Source organism: Oryza sativa, chromosome 4 (genome assembly GCF_034140825.1).
Source record: "Oryza sativa Japonica Group chromosome 4, ASM3414082v1".
NCBI classification, from domain to species: Eukaryota; Viridiplantae; Streptophyta; class Magnoliopsida; order Poales; family Poaceae; genus Oryza; species Oryza sativa.
In genome coordinates this window covers 10,650,033-10,675,408 of record NC_089038.1, presented here as the reverse complement: position 1 = coordinate 10,675,408, position 25,376 = coordinate 10,650,033, and the positions used below count along the sequence as shown (strand labels likewise).

Below are 25,376 nucleotides of genomic sequence, written 5' to 3'. Positions count from 1 at the left end.
CTCCTGTTGTTCACGGGCCCAGCCCAAATCAGAGAGATGCGACCCCGTTTCGTCGTGCCGTCGTCGTGTCCTCTCTTCAGCCACACACGCGCCCACCTCGCCGATTTCTCCTCCACGCACGGGATGAACTCATGAAAGAGTGAGTAACCCGAGAAGCTGTCAGTGAGAGAGAGAAGCCGTCGATGGGGGAGGAGGCGGCGAAGCGGCAGCAGCATCCGCGATGATGTCGGCGTCCGTTCCGCCGGGCGGAGCCCCTGGTCACGGCGGAGCCCGCGGCCAAGGATTTGCGCCGTGTTTTTGGTATTCTTTTTTCGTTCCAATTTTTTTTTCTTGGGGGAATGGAGCAGGCAGCTTGTGGGAGCTAGATAGATCAAAGGACCATGTATTTCTCACCGATCTGTTGCAGGGAATGGAGCTTAAGGAGTTTCCGATAGATAAATTTCTGCATTCTCTTATAACCTTTGCAGTTGATGCTCTAGTTTGAGGTAGGGAAGGATCTTCTGCCTATTTTTATTTGCGAAGGATGTTATCTATAACATCATTTTTTTCAAAAAAAAAAAAAAAAACTTGGTGTTGTGATGTTAGCTGAAAGATCGTTATGCTGGATCTTTTTGCTGATATCATGTGAGCTCTCTGCAGAGCCATGACTGTATGAACTGTCTCTCTGATTTATTTTTTGTTTGTGATTTTTCCAGAAAAAAAAACTTGAGATACAGATTCATACTAAACAGAAATTGAGTGCTCTTGGCATGGAATAGTAAAGAACGTGTGTCAGGGCTATTTGTTTTTGTGCATACCAGTTTCTACGGTGGTGAACCTAGAACAAAAATTAACCGGGTCCCATACATAATAATTATCTAATTTTTAACTGATATACTAATTAACATAACATAAATTAGTTAGAATTAGATAATCTACCCAGGCTCACAGGATTTTTAACATGACATAATTTTTATCACTTTTGTAATTTTGTTTTTGTTTTGTTTTTTGTGTTTTTGTTTTATTTTGCTTTTGAAATAATTTCTTTTGTGTTTTTGTTTTTTGTTTTTGTCATATAAAATGAGTATAGTTTATTTGTTTTTGTCAATTTTTTTTTACTTTTGATGAAATGAGCATATTTTCTAAAGTAACAAAATGTTTGGTGCTGATTTGCGCTGCCATGGTTCTTGCTATTTCTGAGAGGATTTGTTTTTGTTTTTGTTCGATTTTTAGAACTTTGGTACATAATAATCAAGCTGATGCGCTATTTACATGATAGTAACTATAAAATCAATTTTGTTTCTCTGCCAGTTCTTGTAATTTTTACTAAGAAATGTCAAATTTCACTTGATAAAGTTTTATTTATTGCTATTTTTGTGAGCTATTAGTAGTACATTGTTTTGTCGGCCATTTATATTTTCTATGGGAGTCGTGTTTTGCTTCGACTGGTGTGGGAGGAACGCTTTGTCTGCAGATTTTTTTATTTTTATGTTGTGTCAGATCAGGTTAGCCGAGGAATTCAGTTGACTTTGAGAATGTTAAAAGTATTTAGTTTCGTTAGAAATAAGTTTGTTAGCCCTATTTTGTTTAAGCCTAGTTGTGTCAGGTCGCGATTGGGGGGTTGACGAGTTGTCCCGATACAGCATGGCAGTGGTGAACCGACAAGAAGCCACTGATGATGGAGGGGGAGTGGAAGAGGAGATAAGAAAGGAAATAATGCTCGGAAGCCTACTAGAGGGTGCGCGATTGGGCAAATAAGCCTAGACATAGGGGCGTGTGTTTGGGCGAAATGCTTGCAGCTTGCGGGGCAGCAGGAGGTGATTTTAGAGTTTGCTTCAAAAAATAAAAGTAAGTGATCATAATCTATTTGCTTGGTCATGTAGATAGAATCTTATAAAACTAGTTGATACCCTGCGCGTTGCTGCGGGCATAGAAGTACAATTATCAATGTGCAACATTAGTGCAAACAATCTAAATAAATTTGCTTATAATTTGCTGAGAATCTCTTAATGATAGTTCTGATCCCACTGATGTATGATAGTATATGAAATCTTCATCTGCTGGCCGAAATTTCAAAATAGAGAAACAATAGTATACAGTAAAGATCTGATTGCTTGTGAACGTTTAGAATGAAAGAAACAAAAGCCTAAAAAATTATATATTTATTAGGCATCATTACTATAATTCATAAAATTGTATACTTCCAGATCATGGATTGCTGCATACCTTAGCAAAAATAAACCTTCACCTAATGTGGATGGTTCAAAATCTAAAAGATGACCCAATTTTATATATGAGCATTGAGGGAAGCATCAAGCATACATAGGAGTTGGGCACTTGACATCCGGATCACTTATAGTATTTGTTAAGAGATTACCAACAAAATAATTCCATTTAATCAATTGAAATGTGAATGGGATCATGGCACCTGAAAGCTTAACTTTCTATATGCCCTCAATCTGTCTGAAATATCATAGCTCAAATTGTATACCAAATTACCAACTGCATATATGACTTATGAAACAAAAGCAGTTACAAATTAGATGGAATAGCATAAAACAAATATGTGCAGATTGATCTGGCTCTAGCTTTAGAAATACAATTACATATTACATATATTTGAGCTATCCAATTTTAAGAGTTTTTCAGCTCATCTGCAACAGAAAATATGTAAAGTATAAAACCCGTCACAGATTTTTTTTTAAATGAACTGGCACCGGTGTGTCAATTTCATTGAATATATAGTGGAAAAAAAAGGGGCAACAATTACACGAAACCCGCCACAAAATTTCGCTGTAAAAAAACCCATCTAATGGGGGTTAATCAAAGTATCCAGATAGTTTCTCAAATAGAAATATTTAATATGGGATATTTTCAAAAAGCTTATATGAAATGGAGAAAAACAGCCAGACCTAAAATCTTAGCCAAAGAACAATATATTTTGGATCCACAGATGGCCTTCACCTGAAAATCCTGTTAATTAGAACTCTGGAGTAAATGATGCATGCAGACAATTAGAGACTGAAGGTTGCAAAGTCAAGGTCTTAGTGTAGCATCTATTAACTTGTAATCAACAGGAAACAAACAGGGATCATCAAGGAACTCACGAATGCTTAGAATTTTAGGAGCGGATGATTCGATGGCTGCTTACCACCTCAATTTACTGGCAGTGCAGCTTTAAAGCCCATGAAAGTGGACTGGGATAGGAGATAATTAACAGAAACATGAGACATATCAGAGATGATGTAAAAATCTCTATGCAAAGGAACACAACAACTGCTTTGTTTGGTGCCTACACATTGCAATGTATATCAACCAATCAGATATGGGAACAAAGTATCATCAAAGAAGGTCAGCTACATGGGTATCATCAAAGAACTTAAGAACTTCCTGGACCTGGTTGGCACTATATATCGCTGACGCGGGCGATAAGATGAGGGCGAGAGAGACATCGAGCAGTGCCGGCTCCCAATCTCCCATCGATGCGCTGAACTGATGAGGCTAGCTAGGACAGCTAGCTGCTGATAGAAACGTATGTTGCCAGCAGCTAGATCAACGATGATATCGCAGAGATTAGTGGTGGAATAAAAACATGCGTTAGGTGAAAGGAGCATAAAAAGGAATTAAACATGGCATTAAAATTTAAACATAGCCCCTCGGCTTCCCTTTGATGGCGACGGTTTCATTGACGGACAATACGATTATTATTCAATCGGTTTCATAAAAAAAAAATCATAGAAGAAGAAGAGATCATGCCTGGTCGATGGGGGGAGACGGTGGATGCTATTCATGGTGAGCTGAAGAGTGAAGAGGATGCACGACGCCGACGCTCCACCTCGCCGCGCGCTGTCCCTACCACCACCTGCATGCGACCGCGCCGCACTACGCTGCCGGCGCCGCTCCGACTCAGGAAGTCAGGAGGATGAGACCCACCGAACCCTAAATCCTTCATTGGGCTGCGATAGACGGCCTCCTGGGCTGCGATAGATTGACATGGGCCTCCTGTGGTGGAAGCAATATATGGACCTCACGTGCTGTGTTCAATCAAACCTGAGTTTTTTCATCCGACGGTTCAGATGAGATCTAATATACCGATCCAACGGTTGTGAATTAATGATGACGTGGAACATTGAGGTGTGAGCTTTAGGAGTTAATTGCACTTAGTGGGGGATAACTTTATAGAAAGAAGGGATATTATATGGTTATCTCAAAGTAGATAGGAGTTACATTTTGTATCATTTTGTGAGCTATTAATTTATTTGTATGTGATTTTGATATTGAGAAATGGGTATTTGTTATGAGAACTTCTTTTCCACAGTTTACATCTGTGGATATTATGGGTACCCCATACCCATACGGCATGGTTATCCGACTAGTCATAGGGGATAACTTATATCTATGGAATATGTAATAGATCATGACTCGGGTATTACGTTTCCTTATATATTACGGAACAGCCTAAAGTCCTGGTTTGATAATATTGTAAAGTAGATTTAGGAAACCGATACCGTATTGGTTAAGGTTTCTATCTTGTAATCCTGCCCCCCACCCTATATAAGGTGGGCAGGAGGCCCTCTAGGGGGCATGAGACAACCTGATCGTCAGATCAATACACATCCGGCGGATTCAAATCCCCAAACAGGAGTAGGGTATTACCTCTCATTGAGAGGGCCTGAACCTGTCTAAATCCTTTGTCTCTGCATCCATCCACTTTTAGGTCTCGTGCGCTACCCCCTTTTATTATTGCCGAAATCATGTTTCGACAGTTGGCGCGCCAGGTAGGGGCTGCGTCGAGTTTCCTATCAACGAGCGCGATGGAATCAATTTCATGAGTCGCCGACTTCGCTTTCGCTTTGGGAGTTTTCACTTCCTTTCCGTCGACCACTTCTTCAAGCTCCTCTTCTCTGACTTGATCCAAATCAGTCAGGGGGAAACTCAATCTGATTTTTATCATTATTTATCATATTGATTTTTAATCTCAGATTAATTTCTTGCTATTTTTTGTTGTTGTTCGCATATAACTACGCGGCACTATTGAGGCGATTGATGCTGGTCATGGACTCGAGGCGTCTCAGCTTTCCGGTCGATCGGCCGCGAGTCCACTCCGCCGGCTTGTCCTCGCCACCGCCATTGCTGATAGCAACATCTACACCGCCTACACGGCTGGCCTATTATGCCGCCGCTGTTGGGCGTCTACGACTTCACCGCCGGCCTGCCTCCGTCGCCGCCGAGTGGTGCCTCCGCCTACACGGCTGGCCTATTATGCCGCCGCTGTTGGGCGTCTACGACTTCACCGCCGGCCTGCCTCCGTCGCCGCCGAGTGGTGCCTCCGCCTACACGGCTGGCCTATTATGCCGCCGCTGTTGGGCGTCTACGACTTCACCGCCGGCCTGCCTCCGTCGCCGCCGATTGGTGCCTCCGCCTACACGGCTGGCCTATTATGCCGCCGCTGTTGGGCGTCTACGACTTCACCGCCGGCCTGCCTCCGTCGCCGCCGAGTGGTGCCTCCGCCTACACGGCTGGCCTATTATGCCGCCGCTGTTGGGCGTCTACGACTTCACCGCCGGCCTGCCTCCGTCGCCGCCGAGTGGTGCCTCCGCCTACACGGCTGGCCTATTATGCCGCCGCTGTTGGGCGTCTACGACTTCACCGCCGGCCTGCCTCCGTCGCCGCCGAGTGGTGCCTCCGCCTACACGGCTGGCCTATTATGCCGCCGCTGTTGGGCGTCTACGACTTCACCGCCGGCCTACCTCCGTCGCCGCCGAGTGGTGCCTCCGCCTACACGGCTGGCCTACTATGCCGCCATTAGTGGGCATCTTCGCTTTCACCGTCGACCGCCTTCGTCGCCGCCGACTGGTGTCTTCATTGTTATTGATAGACGACTTTGTTCCCACATTGGCCACTTCTGCCATCACCAAGGGGAATATTACAAAGCTAAGTCATCATTTATTTTATTCTTTATATGATATTTTTCCTTTTCCTCTGCCTCACTACACCAATTGGTCTTCCATTGAGTAGTGAGTCGGGGGCTACAGATGTTATATCATATTTTTTATAATATTTATCTTGATTGCTTGCGACATAATCTGAGTACAAAAGTACCTATCGAGTTATGGAGTTCTATCTTCCTATGCTTTCCGTTTGGTTTGCCAATGGATGGTTGCCTTTGGGCCGATTCCTAGCACCCGGGGGCTCGTTGGATGGACCGAGTAACGCAAGGTGCTAAGTATTATTCGGAATAAATCAAAAGCATAGAGATAAGATAATTTATTTTCTGCTCTTAATAATTGCAAAAGTACCCGAGTAGTAAACTCCGATCCGTGAAACTTTGTTCCATTAATGACGAACTCATGTCACTCATATGCATGTTTGGGAAGTGCTTAGGCCGACTCCCAGTGCTTGGTGGCTATGACTAGTCGGGCAGAGTGTTTAAACGTAATGAGTCATCTGCTCGGGGAAATCAAAATTGACAAGAGGAGAAATACATATTTATAAATATTTTAAAATACTTGATTTTTTCTCGAGTATTATATTTATATCAGATACTACTCATCCTATATGTTTGTTCTGCAGGATCCAGATCCAGATATGCATAAAAGGGATTCATGGCTTTAAGCTTATCTCTTACGCTCCAGGAATGGATCAGTCAGAACATCACCACCGGCTCGCCTCGACCGCCGCCGACTGGTGTTTCCGCCTGCACAGCTGGCCTATTATGCCGCCGTTGTTGGGCGTCTACGTCTTCACCGACCGGCTCGCCTCGACCGCCGCCGACTGGTGTTTCCGCCTGCACGGCTGGCCTATTATGCCGCCGTTGTTGGGCGTCTACGTCTTCACCGACCGGCTTGCCTTCGCCGCCGCCGACTGGTGTCCTCGCCTGCACGGCTGGCCTTTATGCCGCCGTTGTTGGGCGTCTACGTCTTCACCGACCGGCTTGCCTTCGCCGCCGCCGACTGGTGCTTCCGCCTGCACGGCTGGCCTTTATGCCGCCGTTGTTGGGCGTCTACGTCTTCACCGACCGGCCGCCTCGACCGCCGCTGCCGACTGGTGTTTCCGCCTGCACGGCTGGCCTTTATGCCGCCGTTGTTGGGCGTCTACGTCTTCACCGACCGGCTTGCCTTCGCCGCTGCCGACTGGTGTTTCCGCCTGCACGGCTGGCCTTTATGCCGCCGTTGTTGGGCGTCTACGTCTTCACCGACTGGCCGCCTCGTCCGCCGCCGACTGGTGCTTCCGCCTGCACGGCTGGCCTTTATGCCGCCGTTGTTGGGCGTCTACGTCTTCACCGACCGGCTTGCCTTCGCCGCCGCCGACTGGTGTTTCCGCCTGCACGGCTGGCCTTTATGCCGCCGTTGTTGGGCGTCTACGTCTTCACCGACCGGCCGCCTCGTTCGCCGCCGACTGGTGCTTCCGCCTGCACGGCTGGCCTTTATGCCGCCGTTGTTGGGGCTCTACGTCTTCACCGACCGGCTTGCCTTCGCCGCCGCCGACTGGTGTTTCCGCCTACACGGCTGGCCTTTATGCCGCCGTTGTTGGGCGTCTACGTCTTCACCGACCGGCTTGCCTTCGCCGCTGCCGACTGGTGTTTCCGCCTGCACGGCTGGCCTTTATGCCGCCGTTGTTGGGCGTCTACGTCTTCACCGACCGGCCGCCTCGACCGCCGCCGACTGGTGTTTCCGCCTGCACGGCTGGCCTAGTATGCTGCCGTTGTTGGGCGTCTACGTCTTCACCGACCGGCTTGCCTTCGCCGCCGCCGACTGGTGTTTCCGCCTTCACGGCTGGCCTAGTATGCTGCCGTTGTTGGGCGTCTACGTCTTCACCGACCGGCTTGCCTTCGCCGCCGCCGACTGGTGTTTCCGCCTGCACGGCTGGCCTAGTATGCTGCCGTTGTTGGGCGTCTACGTCTTCACCGACCGGCTTGCCTTCGCCGCCGCCGACTGGTGTTTCCGCCTGCACGGCTGGCCTTTATGCCGCCGTTGTTGGGCGTCTACGTCTTCACCGACCGGCTTGCCTTCGCCGCTGCCGACTGGTGTTTCCGCCTGCACGGCTGGCTTAGTATGCTGCCGTTGTTGGGCGTCTACGTCTTCACCGACCGGCTTGCCTTCGCCGCCGCCGACTGGTGTTTCCGCCTGCACGGCTGGCCTATTATGCCGCCGTTGTTGGGCGTCTACGTCTTCACCGACCGGCCGCCTCGACCGCCGCCGACTGGTGTTTCCGCCTGCACGGCTGGCCTATTATGCTGCCGTTGTTGGGCGTCTACGTCTTCACCGACCGGCCGCCGCATCCGCCGCTGACTGGTGTCACCGCCTGCACGGCTGGCCTGTTATAACGCCAACTGATGCTATCTTCTTCACGGCTGGCTACATCGCTGTCACTACTAATAGGCATCAGTATCTTCAACACAAGCTGCCTACGTTTGCCATGGCTGCCGACTGGTTTCTTCACTTCCATGGCTGCATGATTCTGCCAGTGTTGATTGGCCTTACCATCTTCATCGCCGGTCGTCTCGTCTGCTGCTGACTAGTGCCCTCGCCTCTATATCTGGTTTATACAGCTATCACTACTGATGAACATCATCGTCTTCCGTCGCCGACTGGTTATGCTGTCGCCGACTAGTGCTTTTATTTTCACAACTGCGCGTCTTCACTACCAGTTTGCTTCTGTTGCCGACGACTCGTGTTCACTTCATCACGGCAATGCAACTTTGTCATCATGGTAGAGCGACTTCATCTTTATTATCTTCGGCACTGGCAAACTCTATTGCTGCTACTTCGCAAGTTTTGCTACTTCACCAACCACGACGTCTTTGTGAGCCTCGACATTTCGGCATACGATGCCATGTTATTTTACTACAACAAGAGGCTCTCCAACATTCATGATTTCTACTTGGACATCTTCAACACATATCTTCAATCAAGCAATAACTATTCGACGACAAGAGGCTACAGTTCTCGACTCTATGTTCAGTTGTTTCCCAACTAATCAAAGAGTCGGGGGCTACACAAATACAAGGCTCAAAATTTGACAAATTTTATGTCAAGCTGAAGAAATCAATTCATCAACCCACGAGTCAACTCCAGGAGTCATTATCTTCATCTTTGCTTCGGAGCAGACATTCTACTTCAACAACTTCAAATATTTCGGTTTAGACGAGTTGAGCAACAACATCAACTCTCCTCCAAGTGAAGCATCTACAACAGTTATAACATTAATTTGATGGATTATTGTCACTGACATCATCACCAGCACCTCTGCTTCATCGACCCTGACATCTCTGCTGTTGCTAATGGATGATTATGTTTTCGCCGACTTATTATTTCACCTTCACGGTTGACCTACTATGCAAATGCTGATGAGCGTCTTTGTCATTATCATTGGTTGCTACACTGCTATTGGCTGGATCACCGACATCGTCATCTTCATCATGTCGGTTGCGTTTGTCGCCGCCGATTATTTTCTTCATCTTCATGATTGGTGGATTTCGCCATCACTGTTGATGCGCGTCTACGTCTTCATCGTCGGTTTGCTTTTGTCATCACCGACTGTTTCTTCGCCTCCATGGTTATGCAACTTCATTACCTTTGATTGGTGTCACTGTTTTTTACTACCACTGACATCTTCCGTTACTTCTGATGAGCAATTTCGTCTTCATGTTGGTCATTTCATCTCCATGCCGACTGCGTCAGCTATTGCCAATAAACAATTTTGACTATGACAGAAGGACAAGCTATATGCTCAGGGGCTCATCAACTCAAGCGTGAGGATTATATCTCCAATTGGGACTTGTTCCGGATACATTCCACATGGATTCATAGTCATGAGTCTATTTTCTATGCTCAAAGACTGGACCAATTATTATTCCCCGTAAGGGCTATCAACCGAATACTTGCGCCAGTCGGGATTCAATTATTATATTTATTTTGGAGTATCCCATAAGGGATAATCATTCAGATCAGAAGCTATTCATATGAGCTACACTTGGTCTATATTACCCGGAAGATTTATTACTCGTGAGCATGTTATATGCGTCATCCTTTAAAGGGTGTCGAAGGCATATGTTTTGGCCTAGGCCTAATATGTCTGCAGCCCATATTTTCAGGTGTGGCCTGTCACGTTCTTTTAGGGACTTAGGCACTTTTTGCTTAGGCCAAAGTACGCGTGATCAAGTGCCCAATACCTTAAAATCCTTTTATACCGCAGTTACTTAACTTTTTAGGAGTTGGTACAATGCATCTTAAAAGGTGTCAAACAGTAAAGCTTTATATAGCTGTCCCGCTGACTTTTTTATATATAAGTCAAGGTGCTGTTTGGGTTTTTAAGCAATTGATTAGATACAATATCATTGTTTTTCGCCACGTAAGTGTGCATTTTTATTGACCAATATTATGGCTTAGGCTGATTATATATTGTGGTCATTTTCTAGGCGGTTGGTAAATCCTTTATGAGTTTATTTACTCGGATTTTACACCACATATACCATATATTTCCAGGTGTGGTGAAACCATGTGTCTTCTAGGGACTTAAGCACATCTGTTAAAGCAGTGTGCGCATGGCGTATGCCCAATACTTTGGAAATTTCTTTATTCACAATATACAAGCTTCTTTATAGCTATTTTGCTATATCACTCATCATATTTTACAAAGCAGTTGGTATATCACTCGGATCATGTTATTTGGAGGATTCACACCGCATATGCTATATATTGATATCAAGTCACTTGGTTGATTACGATTATCAAAACCACTCGGTTGGTTGGATTATTTATTCCTTGACTATATGCTTGGTTTGTTTAATTAACCACATTGTCGGGGGCTACACCTATTAGGTGCATCTAGTCGGTGCACCTGACTTTATTTTCCAGCCCTCCACAGTCTTCAGATTTGGTAAAAGTACTCGGGAGACCATGACAAAGATGATTGAAGCACTCGGCTTTGGAGTAATCTGGTTCGAGAGAAGATTATCTTTTCGACTGCGAAGGTCTCAGGGGCTACTGTGGATATTATGGGTACCCCATACCCATACGGCATGGTTATCCGACTAGTCATAGGGGATAACTTATATCTATGGAATATGTAATAGATCATGACTCGGGTATTACGTTTCCTTATATATTACGGAACAGCCTAAAGTCCTGGTTTGATAATATTGTAAAGTAGATTTAGGAAACCGATACCGTATTGGTTAAGGTTTCTATCTTGTAATCCTGCCCCCCACCCTATATAAGGTGGGCAGGAGGCCCTCTAGGGGGCATGAGACAACCTGATCGTCAGATCAATACACATCCGGCGGATTCAAATCCCCAAACAGGAGTAGGGTATTACCTCTCATTGAGAGGGCCTGAACCTGTCTAAATCCTTTGTCTCTGCATCCATCCACTTTTAGGTCTCGTGCGCTACCCCCTTTTATTATTGCCGAAATCATGTTTCGACAACATCTGTTCGATGACATTCTGCTATCCACTTCTCCTTCCTTAATTAATGTTTTCCTTTTATGGTGCTAGTATATGCCACAAATGCTTATTTTTCTGGGAATAATTACTATTGAATTTCTTAAAGTGCAGGAATGATTCAATCTAGTACTCATGTTGGGGTAAAATGAGTACTCATTCTGATTTTGGTAAAATTCTATCCCTAATTTTCTAAGCTAATACTCATTGTGAATTTTGTGACCACAAAATTCAATATGAAGATGTACAAGATTTTCTTTCTGTCACAAATTGGAACATAAATATTTGCATCTTGGTAACTAACTAAAATGTACAGATTTTTGCAGGGTCTAATATTGCGTTATGGATGACCAGGAAGCTAACAGGAAACGTCAATCTTGTGATGTTCTGGCTGATCTTCCTGTGGAGATAATGGTCAATCTAGTTAGGCACTAGTAATTAGGTGGTTCTAGTGCTTTCTTTTCAAGGGTTTTGGTTCACAGAACTAAAATTTGAACACAACAGACTACAGCTTTTTCATAGCCCGACGTATGTTCAGAGTTACTCCCTCCGTCCAAAAAAAAAAAAGGCAAACTCTGAGTTTCCGTGTCCTACTTTCACTGTCCATTTTATATAAATTTTTTTTATAATTCGTATTATATTGTTGTGAGATGATAAAACATGATTAATATTTTATGCGTGACTTGTCTTTTTATTTTTTTTCATAATTTTTTTAAATAAGACGAACGGTCAAACGTTAGGTACGGAAATTAGGTTTGTCTTTTTTTTTTTTTTGGACGGAGGGAGTAGCTATTAAACAGAGCTTTTGTTGCAAAGCCTGATATGTTTTGTTACGTGGACAGTGGTTGGGCTAGTGTTTTTTCAAGCCCGTTTGTTTGTTGGACCTTTTATAATAGCCAAAGGAAAAAGTACACTGAAGGTCCCTCAACTTGCCATCAAGTTACAAAATCATCCCCTAACCGCAAAACCAGATATCCAGCATCTCCTGACTAATCAAAACCGATCACAATAGGTCATTTGGTGGTTTTAGCCTCGGTTTTAGTCTACGTGACGGGTAATTCAGCGTGGGACCTACATGGACCCCACATGTGAGGATGCCACGTCAATCTCTCTCCCTTCCTCCTCTCTCTCTCTCACTCTTCTCTTCTCATCCGACGCCGCGAGGAGGGCAGCGCCGTGACGGCAGCCGGCAGCACGGCGGCGGAGAAGCTCACGCTCTTGGCGATGCCGCTACCGCCAAGGAGGAGGAGGTGAGGCGAAAGCCAGGCGGCGGCGGCGGCGGGCACGTTGTCCATGCCGAACTGGGTGCTCTCGTCATCGGAGTCGTCGGAGTGGTGGAGCTTGCGATGGGATGTGCAGGCGGTGGTGGTGGAGGCGAAGCGATGTACTCCAGCAGGCGAAGTGATGGCTTCGGCGGGCTCGTGGTGGCGGAGCGGCGGCATCGGTGGGCGAGCACGGCTGCGGAGAGGCGGCGTCAGCGAGTGAGAGCGGTGGCGGAGCGGCGGCAGCTCCGAGCGGCAGCCATCTCGTGGAGCAGAGGGACGGGGGGCTCGGCGGGCGAGCGGCGGCTCCGAGCGGCAGCCATCTCCGAGAGGCGGGCTCCTCCCCTGCCGGCCGCCGGCCCTCCTCCCACGCCGGCCGCCGGCGCGCACCGACGCGGCGCCCGGCCCCGCCTCCACCTCCGTGCTCACCTCATGTCGCGCGTCGTGGAGAGGGACACCTCGTCGGCGTGGTTCTTGGGCTCGTTGTTCCGCGTCGACGAGGCACGCCGCTACATCGTGGACAAGGTCCTGCCGCACCCGTGGTACCGCGCCATCTGCGTCGCCGGCGCCGACCGCCCCGTGGGATCCATATCCGTTAACCCGGCGGACGACCTCCGGGAGCCCGACGAGTCCGAGACCGGCGGCCTCCGCTCCCGCTGTTGCAGGGCCTCCGTCGGGTACCGGGTGGCGCACGTGCACTGGGGTCGCGGCGTGGTGACGCGGGCGGTGAGGGCGACAGCGGAGGTGGTGTCCGCGGAGTGGCCGTGGCTGGAGAGGCTGGCAGCCGTCGCTGACGTGGAGAACCCGGCTGGCCGCCGGGCGGCTGCAAAACGTTATTTTGTTTCCCACTACAGACTGAATGGATGGAAGTCACGAACACTGGAAGATTGGTCTAATGGAAGATGAATCTTTTATCAGTTTCGTTGGGGGCAATCAAGTCAGTCTATATTTGGCTATTTGTATTAGAGATAATCTCGTAGAATCAGCATCATAAACAGGGCGAAAAAAAGTCTCATCGGAGACATCTGAAAAGAGGGCGAAAAAAAATAGAAAAACGAATTTGTCCGATTCCAAAAAAATAAGAAATTATGTGACGCGGTAAAAAAACTGAATCCTATTATATGTGACACGGTTAAAACAATGTGACGCGGTGAAAAAAACAAATCGAATCCGATTCCATCAGCGCGATAAAAAAAATCAGGCGAAAAAAAACGAATATGTCCGATTCCACAAAAATAGGAAACAAACTCCTGTCCATTTCCATTTGGGCTGAATAGGACTTGGTACATTAGTTTCCGTTTGGGCCGAATAGGACTTGTTTGAATTATACCAAGTCCTATTCGGTTAGCATCACCAGGAGCACAAGTGCATATATACATGCATAGTATAATCACAGGCAGCCTTATAGCATTTAGCACTGGTAAAAGGCAAAACAGCATATAACTCTCCATTATACCAATATGTGCCACCGAGAGTTCCACGCCTATGTCGATCCCAGGTAATCCAACAACTCTCTTGTATGCATTTTACTTTCGTTTGTTGAATGTGAGATTGTGTAGTTAATAATACTACATATTACCTATAGTAAGCACTTTGCACCAGCAGCATCATAAGGATCATATATACTGGACATATGATATAAGAATTTATAAGAGTAAAATACACAGCCGGTCCTTAAAGTTGGAGCGAGGTATCACTTAGGTCCATGATCTTGAAAAATCGGCATTGGGGGTCCCCCATCTTGTTTAAGTGACTCATTGAGGTCCAAAGGACATATAACCGGGTTGACTGGCTTACGTAGCGGTCTAGCGTGGCAACATATTTGTATTTTGCCCTCCCCCTCTTTTGCTTCCCCGTGTTCGATCCAACAGGAGCACCGGTGGGCCTGGGAGGCCGGTGGTAGGGAGCATGGTTGCCGTCGGCAGGCGGCGGGAGCAGCGGCGGTGGGCAAGCGTGGTGGCGGGTTGCGAGCGGAGCGGCAGTGGGCAAAGCAGCGGGTGCAAAGATGTTGATGCGAAAAACACACACTGCCCTGGGAGATCTGCTTAGCTCCAGTGCAGGTCCAAAGGTTGATGAGATGCGGTTGGCCAGTCAGTTTAATCCTGCAACTGACAAGACATACAAACAGCAGATCAATGAGCCGATCGGCTGACCAGCCGATGGAGCAATTCCAACCAATGCCGATACCAGCCGATAGTGATAGGGTTTTGAGCAATCGGCTATATGTCCAATGTATATAATGATATGAAGGCAATCGGCTGGTGATAATATAATATAGCAATATAATCCAGTAGAAACCAATCAGCTAACAATATGATATAGTAGAACAAGTATTGATCCGAAGGTTAAAACATACATCGGCTGGAGGTCCGATGTCATAAAATCCACAAGATTAGATAGATCAATGAAACCTTTGTTGTCATCGGCTAAATCCAATTTATATTCATATGCAATCCTTATAAGCCGATGCAACGTTCAGATAACTTATCGGCTAGCACCCCGATAAAACACTAGCATGAACATATCGGCTTAACAAAACTTATATTATCAACAACAATCTAGTAGGTCAAACCTAATAATACTCGATGAGCCGATAGATCTGCCTAATGTGATGGATATAACAAATCTATTTACATCAGCATTGTGATTGTAGAGATATATCGGCTAAGACAGAAGATCGAACCTAACTGAGACAGTCTCAACTAAACCGATGCGTCTCTAAACACAATATAATTAGAGATAGAATTGAGATATCAGGTAGGCAAATATATCAACCAAACCAGAGCGATCCAAGAGATCAAAGCAATACAGCCTTGAACAACACCAATGAAGCCGATAGATTCACCAGGGCTAGCGGAACGTAGGACTTACCCCTTCGCCGTAGATCGAAAGTCGATGCAGCCCCGCGTTAGGTGACAAGTTCCGTCGAATGATAAGTAAAAACCTTGGTAAAGAGGGTGGCGATGCGCCGAGAGTAGTTGTATTGATCGAGAGATTGATTACAATGACCCTGGGTGCACATATTTATACCCATGGGTAGATACTAGTCCTTGTCGGACAAGAAAGAAACTTCCCTAAAGATAAAAGAAAACTAACAAACTATTCCTAATTAATAGATAACTTGCCATGTCGCATCCTCCTTGAACTCGGACTCTTCTGGATATATTTCCTTTAGTTGATCCGACTCCACCAAGAACACGACTAATAGCGATTTGATGACTCCCATCGATCGATTCCAAGACTCTGAAGCCGATACTGACTATAAGCCAATGATAACTTCGGGCTTACCAAATTTTGGCATTAACAAAAGGCCGGCAGGTGAACCGGGAGAGAAGAGGAGGGCGACGCTGCGACAGCGGTCGGCGGCTGCAGCGGGGAAGCATGGTGGCGGCCAAAGATGGGCCCGAGGAGGCTACAGATGGGTGGGGAGGAGACAAGTAGGGGTGTGGGGCGAGGAGGGAGATGAGATCCGGTGACGCGACGGCGGCGACGACGCAAGAGAAGGGGGGGGGCGGCGATGGCAGTAGCACAAGGGAGAGCGAAGAGGACGGGGGTGCACAACAGCTCGAACGTGGTGGCAGCGCGGCCGGCCGAGGGCCGCCCGTGGACAAAGTAGCCGCTGCTGGAGCCGTGCAAGCAGCATCGCCACCGGTAGCTGGAACAAGCAGAGTGGCAGCGTCGGCGGGCGAGGGCGGCTGCGAAGCGGCGACGACGGGCTAGCAGTGACTCCGGACGCGGGCGGAGCAGAGGAGCAGGTGAGCGGGTGGGAGGGGCCACACGCGTACTGGGAGGGAGGCCGATGGCGAGCGCACGCGGAGAAAGAGGAGGAGGGTGGCCGGTGGCGAACGCAGGTGGAGAGAGAGGAGGCGGAGAGGCCGGCGGCACTACGTTTTGCTCGGCCTCGTCGTCTCCCGTGCGCCACCTCTGCCGCCACTCGCGCGTGTCATGCTAGTGTGCTGCTTGCTACTGGCGCTCGTGGCGCCGTTAGTAGCGGCGGCGGCGCGGCATGACTACAGCTACGCGCTGGCGTTGACCACCATGAATACGGGAGCGCCGGTGGACCTAGGAGGCCGGCGGCAAGTGAGCACGGTAGCCATCGACGGGGTACCGCATGTGCACGTGTTGGTGCATGCCGCCGTCAGTGCGTTCCTGCGTGCGCCACGCGATGAAGGGGTTCGATCGAACACGGGGAAGCAAATGGGGGGGGGGCAAAATGCAATTATATTGCCACGCTGGACCGCCACGTAAGCCAGTCAACCTAGACAAAGGTCTTTTGGATCTCAATAAGTCACTAAAACAAGATCAAGGATCGTAATGTCGGTTTTTGAAGATCATGGACCTAAGTGACACCTCGCTCCAACTTTAAGGACCGGCCGTGTATTTTACTCGATTTATAATATATCACTCTATAAGAAATATGCAAGTTTAAATCAACTATACATATTGTAATAAAAATAACAAATTAACTCTAACTTGTATAAAATTCATAGTAAAATTCATTATTTTGTTATAATTTATAAAATTCGAATTTTAGAATTGATATGTTACGCACTAATCTATTTTATTATTTTTTCAAATTTACATATAACTAATTTACTTGAGATGCAATAAGCGAGTGAGTAATAATTAAAAGAGTACGTTTTCGTCCTAACCATCAAAAAAGAGAAAACTCCAATTACCAAGTACACATGGGCCTCCTAGATGCGTCTAGGTGGCGGAGCAGGACAACGCTTTATGACCTTGGAAAAAGTACACCGCCCCTCAACTTGTCATCGAATTACAAAATCGTCCATAAACCGTAAAACCGGATACAACACGTCCCCCAACTTATAAAACCAGTGCAAACTAGGTCCCTCGGTGGTTTTGACTCCGGTTTTATCTGACGTGGCAGCTGACTCAGCGTGGGACCCAAGTGGGTCCCACATGTCAGCCCCTTCTTCCCCTCCTCTCTCTTCCTCTCTCATCCCTTTCCACGGAGATGGTGACGGAGAGCAGCTAGGCGCGGGCGACGGGGTAGCAGCTGGGCGCGGCCGACGGCCGGCGGGAGAGGAGCTGGGCACGGCCGTCGGCCTGCGGGGAGGAGCAGGAGACGGCCGGCGAGGGTGGAGATGGGCGCGGCCGGCAGCCGCAGGGGGAGAGCTAGGCGGCGGTGGTGGGAGGTCCATGGTGATGGGCTCAAGGAGGTAGAGGCGGCGACAACGCTGGAGCAGATCGGACTGGCGACGACCGCGGACGCGTAGGAGACCTCGGGGCTAGCGGGATTCGGGCACTGGTGGAAGGAGATTGGCACGGCGAGGTCGCGCTCGGATGGGCGTCGAGCGGCGGAGCTTGCACCAGAGTTCGGCGGCTCTAGCTTGCGGTGGAAGAAGGGGAACAACGTTCCGATGCAGGGAAGGGGCTCAAGGAGGCGGAGGTGGCGGCACTGGGTCCGTTGGCAGAGGCGGACGAGGCCGGCGGGGACGGGCTTCGGGGCTCCCAAGCCAGGCGAAGGCGGCAGAGCGGCGCTTGCTGTGGGGAACAGAGGCACGGCGATTCGACTTCCGCCGCCGCCGATTCCGCCTCCGCTGTCGATTCCGCGTTCATCGATTCGGCTTCCGCCGTCGCCGATTCCGCCTCAGCCGTCGATTCCGCCTCCACCGATTCGGTTTCCGCCGCCGCCGATTCCGCCTCCACTGATTCGGCTTCCGCCGCCGCCGATTCCGTCTCAGCCGTCGATTCCGCCTCCACCGATTCGGCTTCCACCGCTGCCGATTCCCAATTCCACACCTCCGTTGTCAATTCCGCCTCCACCATGCCAGGAGCAAAGGGAGAGAAGAAGAGGGAAGAGGAAGAGAGTGGAGGGGAAGAAGGGGCTGACATGTGGGACCCACGTGGGTCCCACGCTGAGTCAGCTGCCACGTTGGACAAAACCAGAGTCAAAACCGCCAAGGCACCTAGTTTATACTGGTTTGGTAAGTTGGGGGACAAGTTGTACCCGGTTTTGCGGTTTAAGCACGATTTGTAATTCGATGACAAGTTGAGGGACCTTCGGTGTACTTTTTCCTATGACCTTCTAGTCTCATCAACCCGGCCCATTTGCCGTCAGAGGCCGCGCAGCACGAAAAGAACCGACCACCAAAGCAAGCGGTCGTAGCACATCCCTGTAGCCATACCCACCTGCTGCCGATCCCCACCTGCTACCGATCCGCCGCCGCCGCCAATGGCCGGGCTGCCAGCTCTCACCGACGACGTCCTCGCCGAGATCCTCGTCCGCGTGCCCTCGTCGTGCGACCTCGCGCGGGCCTCCGCGGCGTGCAGCTCCTTCTGCCGCATCGCCACCTCCCCGCGGTTCCTCCGCCGCTTCCGCTCGCTCCACGCGCCGCTGCCGCTCGGCGTCCTGTGCCCCGACGGCGCCGCCGCCTTCCACCCCGCCATGCCCCCGCACCCGTCGGCCCCCGCCGCCCGCGCCCTCGCCCTCGCCGCGGACTTCGCCTTCTCCTTCCTCCCTCCGCCCGCCCGCGCCTGGCTCCTCCGCGACCACCGCGACGGCCGGTTCCTCCTCGACCGCGCGCTCGCCGGCGGCTCCACCGCCTTCACCGATGTCGCTGTCTGCGACCCCCTCTTCCGGCGGTACGTTCTGCTCCCGCCCATACCCGACGACCTTGCCGCCTCCGTCCAAAATCCATACCTCCAGTGCGGCGGCGATGGTGGTCTGCAATCCCGCAGTAGCGAGATCTTCCTGGCATCTTGCGGCAGTGACGCAGGAGGCGAGGAGCCATTGTTCGCTGTGATCTGGATGGCGTGCTGCCGAGGGAAGCTGGTCGCGTTCTTCTTTTCATCTGAATCCCAACAGTGGCGTGCTCTTTCACCTCCCGAACACTATGCTTTGAGTACGAGGAGAGTCATGGGCGTTCGACTCGGACAGCGCAACCATGCTCATGGGTGCTTCTACTGGATGATAACCCTCACCCATAGGTGGCTTGTATTAGACACTCGCCGAATGGAGTTCTTGGTTGTGGATATCTCTCCTGTCCTTTCAGGCCGCGCAATGATGTTCAGTAATCAGATTATCACTCTGGAATCAATGGATGGATGGACTATCGTTGTTGTCGCAGATGTTTTCCGGTCAGATAAACGATGTGTCCTGTATTTTTATAAGTTCATGTATTTCAGTGACCGGTGGCAACTGCAGAGCAAAATTAACTTGCCTGAGGAATGGGGCTATCGATTTAGAGGCATCATAGGTGCATCTGAATGTTACTTATTTATAAAGCTTGATCACCCCAAGCAGAACTTGGGAGATCCAGTTCAGCAGAATGCTATGTATTTCATGTTTGATATCAAGACCATGCAGCTTGGGAGGTTCTCTGAGATATGTTCTGGTACTGTCAGCGAAGCCTATCTTTACACTGGTTTTCCACCATCACAGTCGCTACCCAGTGTTTGATGCAGTAAGCTTGTTCTTTTTGCTTGCAGCTATCAATTTACATCGTTCTATTATTTCATGTTACTTTTTGATTATCTTGTTTAGGGGAATATTTTATTGTAATATCCGCTACTTCTTGTATTTTATTTGAATAAATATGCAGATAACACATGTAGACGGTTTTATATCTTTTATGATTGTTTCCTTTCACTAGCAAATATGCCCGTGCGTTGCACCGGCTGAATATCGGCTAAATATGAATGGTTAAGATTGCTGCATAAAAATCTTAAATTTGTACACACCTCACAAATATCTCCAAATTTTATACAGGGAAATATCAAAACATATTTCATATTGTATACACATTCAGATTCATGTCGTATCTCAAACTTTATAATTCATGCGTGAGATATTTCAAATTTTCTACACTTTGAACATATTCCAACTTTCACAAATTTTCACAAATGGGGGAGGGGGGGCAGTTATAGATTTGACTTAACCATCCTCTGCAAAAGAAAAAAGGTAAAAGCCATCCGCAATGGCAAAGAAACATGCACTTTCATTTATCTAAAAATAATTTACTGAGTGACCAAATAATTGATCATAATTTCCCAACAATTTTGAATGTCTTAAAATAGTGACAAATAAGTTTCTGTAATTCTAAAATTAATTAAATCAGTTGCTTAAAAAATAAACTGATTTCGGCCTAAAAGGCTCGAACCGGCCTGCACTGTGCGGCATACAAGTGCTTGTGCTAGTGCACAGCGGCCCAGCCGATAGTGCCAGCCCGTGAAGACGTGGCGGCCCAGCCAAGCTAGAAGTCCTAGCGAGCAGCACAGGCGACCCAATGCGGGAGAGAGAATGGCCGTCCTAGATTGCAGCTGTTCCGGCATGTCCCTAATCCCATTATCTTCTCTTCTCCCTGATCTCCTTCTCTCCGGCACGTCCGAGCAAAGCGAGTAGCAGCTGAAATGGTCAATTAGGCCTTGGGGTGTGGGGGGGGGGGGGGAGGCGAATTTAAAACTTTGTGCGAAAGCTAAAACTGAAATAAGGTCGAAAAGTCTGATCCACAGTCAGACTATCCGAAAATATCAGATAGTCTGATGTTGGATCAGACCACCAATGAAGCACAACAAGTAGATCTATCACACAAACAAGAGTAAAGCACAAACAGCGACTAGATCTATAGCGGCACAATTAAGCAAAGCTAAAAGGAGGATGAAGGGAGATCACCAATGATGAAGTTCACGAAGTTGTTCCCGGAGTTCAAATCCTTGAGGGGATTCTACTCTCCGTTGAGGAGCTCACTAAGAGCCGGGTCTTTGCTAACCCTTTCCTCAAGAGGTTGCACTAAGCACTCCTCCTTCCACTAAGGGGTATCTCTTTCCTTGCGGAGGCGAGATCCGGCCTTCACAAACTTCTCTCGGCCAACCACACGTAGATCGGTGGCTCGGGAGTGACACCTAGCCGTCTAGGAGTCCTCAACCTCCAAGAGCAAACACCACACAACTCTTGGTCAAACCCTAGTGCTCAAGATCGAGTGAAACACATACTAGGCCCTCAAACACCAAATCCACAACCACCAAGATCCACCACGCAAAGAACAAGGAGGGATTTGAGAGAGGGAGAAAGAGCTCAAAGATCCAAAGCACCTTAGCACCAAGCTCAAACCAAAGTGAATGAGAATGAAATGAGTTGGGTAACCCTAGAAAAGGGTTAGGTGGGAGGTATTTATAGACCCCCGAAAAATGTGGCCATTGGAGGGGAATATTTTAGCCCACGTCGGATAGTCTGATACAAGATCGGATAGTCCGATATTTTAAACCTCCAAGGCAACGAGAAACAGAGAACGAAGTTCCATGAAATTTCGGACTTTCCATGACATCGGACTATCTGATGTTAAATCGGAGTATCTGATATTTTAGAAGCAAAAACTTCGTCCTCAAACAGAGACTCAAGTTCTATGAAATTTTGGAGTCTCTGTATCATCGGACTATCTGATCCAACATCGGATACTCCGATACTTAGAAAAACTCACTCGATAGGATTTTTTCAAATCAAGACAGAGAGTGAAGTTCTGTGAAAAATCGGATAGTCCGATACATCGGATAGTTTGATGTTGCTCAAGTAAAACTGCAATAACTTTTTACTCCGAACTCCGATTTCGAAGATCTTGGACTCTATGGAAAGCTAGTTTTGTGGGCTATCAAACCCAACATAAAACATGGTCCAAAACCTTCAAGAGATGTTGAAAAACTTGCAAAGAAACCCGGTGTAAGTGTTGTGACAAGTGAAACAACTCGGGATTGAAATTTTGACTTAGGTTTTTCAACTCACACAAAGATGAAGCATTTTGAGCACTAGTATTCTACCAATAATATGCATGTGGTATCCCTCTTAATAGTACGACATTCCTACGACACAATGTAAGGTAAAAGATACAATATACCATTTGATCATTGCCGCATTGCATCGTGATGTCGCATTCATGGGGTATGCATCTCATTACAACATGTCGAGGACATAACAACCTTCACATTTACTTGAATAAAAGTGTTAGTCCTCTCTAATCGCATTGTAATCAATCATTAAAATAATTAGGGGCCTAGATGTACTTTCAATCTCCCCCTTTTTGTGATTGATGACAATACGATTAGATCACAAGAGAGAATGAATATAATAGATGATTTTGGTGCAAAGATTTAGTAAAAGCTCCCCCTAAAAGTGTGCATTAAAGCAAGTAGAGAGCTCCCCCTAAATCTTTGCATCCACATTGAAGCTCACAAGACAACAAATATATCACATTACATCCCAAGCATTCATAATTAAACAATAATGTCTTACAAAGCATTAAACTAACTTAAGAAACACATATCTCTCATACAAATAAAAACCACTCATGATCGACCATAATAAATAAAAGGATAAATCTTCTCCCCCTTTGGCATCTAAGCACCAAAAAGGGAGGATTTTTGCTGGAATTTTGATGAAAACATTTTGCAAACTTTTGGAAATGAATTTTTTAAGGGAATTGCACCGGGAATTTTGAAGAGATTCAATTTTTCACAAACTTTTGATGGGAGTTGGAGGGAAAGGAATGGTCGAACATTTAGGCCCCATTTGAGTTCATGGCTAGCACACAATCAACCACACAAAACAATAGCCACAAGTCAAATGGATGATCCAAAGATCAAATGAGAGTGAATTATCATGAGACAAGATGATTCACCCTCGAGAGAGGGAATGTACGAATCTATAGCAAATTGTGCAAGGACTAAGATTCATTAGAGAATGAGATCCCCGTACACATAGATTCAAGCTATCCACTTAGATTATGACTAGTGTTCATTCATGAATTGAATGTTCACTTTGTCATGATGTGGCATGCAATCCTATTCTAGTAATTGAAAACAAATGCATTGTCGAAACATGAATTCGGCAATAATAAAAGGGGGTAGCGCACGAGACCTAAAAGTGGATGGATGCAGAGACAAAAGATTTAGACAGGTTCAGGCCCTCTCAATGAGAGGTAATACCCTACTCCTGTTTGGGGATTTGAATCCGCCGAGTGTGTATTGATCTGACGATCAGGTTGTGTCATCTGCCCCCTAGAGGGCCTCCTGCCCACCTTATATAGGATGGGGGGCAGGATTACAAGATAGAAACCTTAACCAATACGGTATCGGTTTCCTAAATCTACTTTACAATATTATCAAACCAGGACTTTAGGCCGTTCCGTAATATACAAGGAAACGTAATACCCGAGTCATGATCTATTACATATTCCATAGATATAAGTTATCCCCTATGACTAGTCGGATAACCATGCCGTATGGGTATGGGGTACCCACAATATCCACAGTAGCCCCTGAGACCTTCGCAGTCGAAAAGATAATCTTCTCTCGAACCAGATTACTCCAAAGCCGAGTGCTTCAATCATCTTTGTCATGGTCTCCCGAGTACTTTTACCAAATCTGAAGACTGTGGAGGGCTGGAAAATAAAGTCAGGTGCACCGACTAGATGCACCTAATAGGTGTAGCTCCCGACAATGTGGTTAATTGAACAAACCAAGCATATAGTCAAGGAATAAATAATCCAACCAACCGAGTGGTTTTGATAATCGTAATCAACCAAGTGACTTGATATCAATATATAGCATATGCGGTGTGAATCCTCCAAATAACATGATCCGAGTGATATACCAACCGCTTTGTAAAATATGATGAGTGATATAGCAAAATAGCTATAAAGAAGCTTGTATATTGTGAATAAAGAAATTTCCAAAGTATTGGGCATACGCCATGCGCACACTGCTTTAACAGATGTACTTAAGTCCCTAGAAGACACATGGTTTCACCACACCTGGAAATATATGGCATATGTGGTGTAAAATCCGAGTAAATAAACTCATAAAGGATTTACCAACCGCCTAGAAAATGACCACAATATATAATCAGCCTAAGCCATAATATTGGTCAATAAAAATGCACACTTACGTGGCAAAAAGCAATGATATTGTATCCAATCAATTGCTTAAAAACCCAAACAGCACCATGACTATATAAAAAAGTCAGCGGGCCAGCTATATAAAGCTTTACTGTTTGACACCTTTTAAGATGCATTGTACCAACTCCTAAAAAGTTAAGTAACTGCGGTATAAAAGGATTTTAAGGTATTGGGTACTTGATCACGCGCACTTTGGCCTAAGCAAAAAGTGCCTAAGTCCCTAAAAGAACGTGACAGGCCACACCTGAAAATATGGGCTGCAGACATATTAGGCCTAGGCCAAAAAATATGCCTTCGACACCCTTTAAAGGATGACGCATGTAACATGCTCCTGAGTAATAAATCTTCCGGGTAATATAGACCAAGTGTAGCTCATATGAATAGCTTCTGATCTGAATGATTATCCCTTATGGGATACTCCAAAAATAAATATAATAATTGAATCCCGACTGGCGCAAGTATTCGGTTGATAGCCCTTACGGGGAATAATAATTGGTCCAGTCTTTGAGCATAGAAAATAGACTCATGACTATGAATCCATGTGGAATGTATCCGGAACAAGTCCAAATTGGAGATATAATCTTCACGCTTGAGTTGATGAGCCCCTGAGCATATAGCTTGTCCTTCTGTCATAGTCAAAATTGTCCATTGATGGTAGCTGACGCAGTCGGCATGGAGATGAAATGACCAACATGAAGACGAAATTGCTCATCAGAAGTAACGAAAGATGTCAGTGGTAGTAAAGATGCCACCAATCAAATGTAATGAAGTTGCATAAC

General features: G+C 47.1%; 2 protein-coding genes and 2 long non-coding RNA genes across 5 annotated transcripts; 3 read left to right on the top strand and 1 right to left on the bottom strand.

The window, feature by feature from the left end:
- The first annotated feature begins 131 nt into the window (after positions 1 to 131).
- LOC107280534 (uncharacterized) lies at positions 132 to 1,981 on the top strand. 2 transcript variants are annotated; one of them, XR_001545045.3, is made up of 2 exons: positions 132 to 300; positions 1,623 to 1,981. It is a non-coding gene; the product is annotated as an uncharacterized lncRNA (long non-coding RNA). The 2 variants fall into 2 exon arrangements; XR_003242133.2 differs by having other exon boundaries at positions 1,586 to 1,981.
- A 1,232-nt stretch (positions 1,982 to 3,213) lies between these two features.
- LOC136356350 (uncharacterized) lies at positions 3,214 to 3,887 on the bottom strand. Its single transcript, XR_010741086.1, has 2 exons — positions 3,736 to 3,887; positions 3,214 to 3,526 (listed from the first exon to the last, which is right to left on the bottom strand). It is a non-coding gene; the product is annotated as an uncharacterized lncRNA (long non-coding RNA).
- Positions 3,888 to 13,108: 9,221 nt separating this feature from the next.
- LOC107276743 (uncharacterized) lies at positions 13,109 to 13,591 on the top strand. The gene has a single exon (XM_015779798.3). The coding sequence runs from the start codon at positions 13,118 to 13,120 to the stop codon at positions 13,589 to 13,591; it is 474 nt and encodes a 157-aa protein (XP_015635284.3). The 5' UTR covers positions 13,109 to 13,117.
- A 5,223-nt stretch (positions 13,592 to 18,814) lies between these two features.
- LOC4335323 (uncharacterized) lies at positions 18,815 to 20,277 on the top strand. Its single transcript, XM_015779135.3, has one exon. It carries the CDS (start codon positions 18,885 to 18,887, stop codon positions 20,109 to 20,111), a length of 1,227 nt encoding a protein of 408 aa, XP_015634621.1. The 5' UTR covers positions 18,815 to 18,884; the 3' UTR covers positions 20,112 to 20,277.
- Positions 20,278 to 25,376: the final 5,099 nt, after the last annotated feature.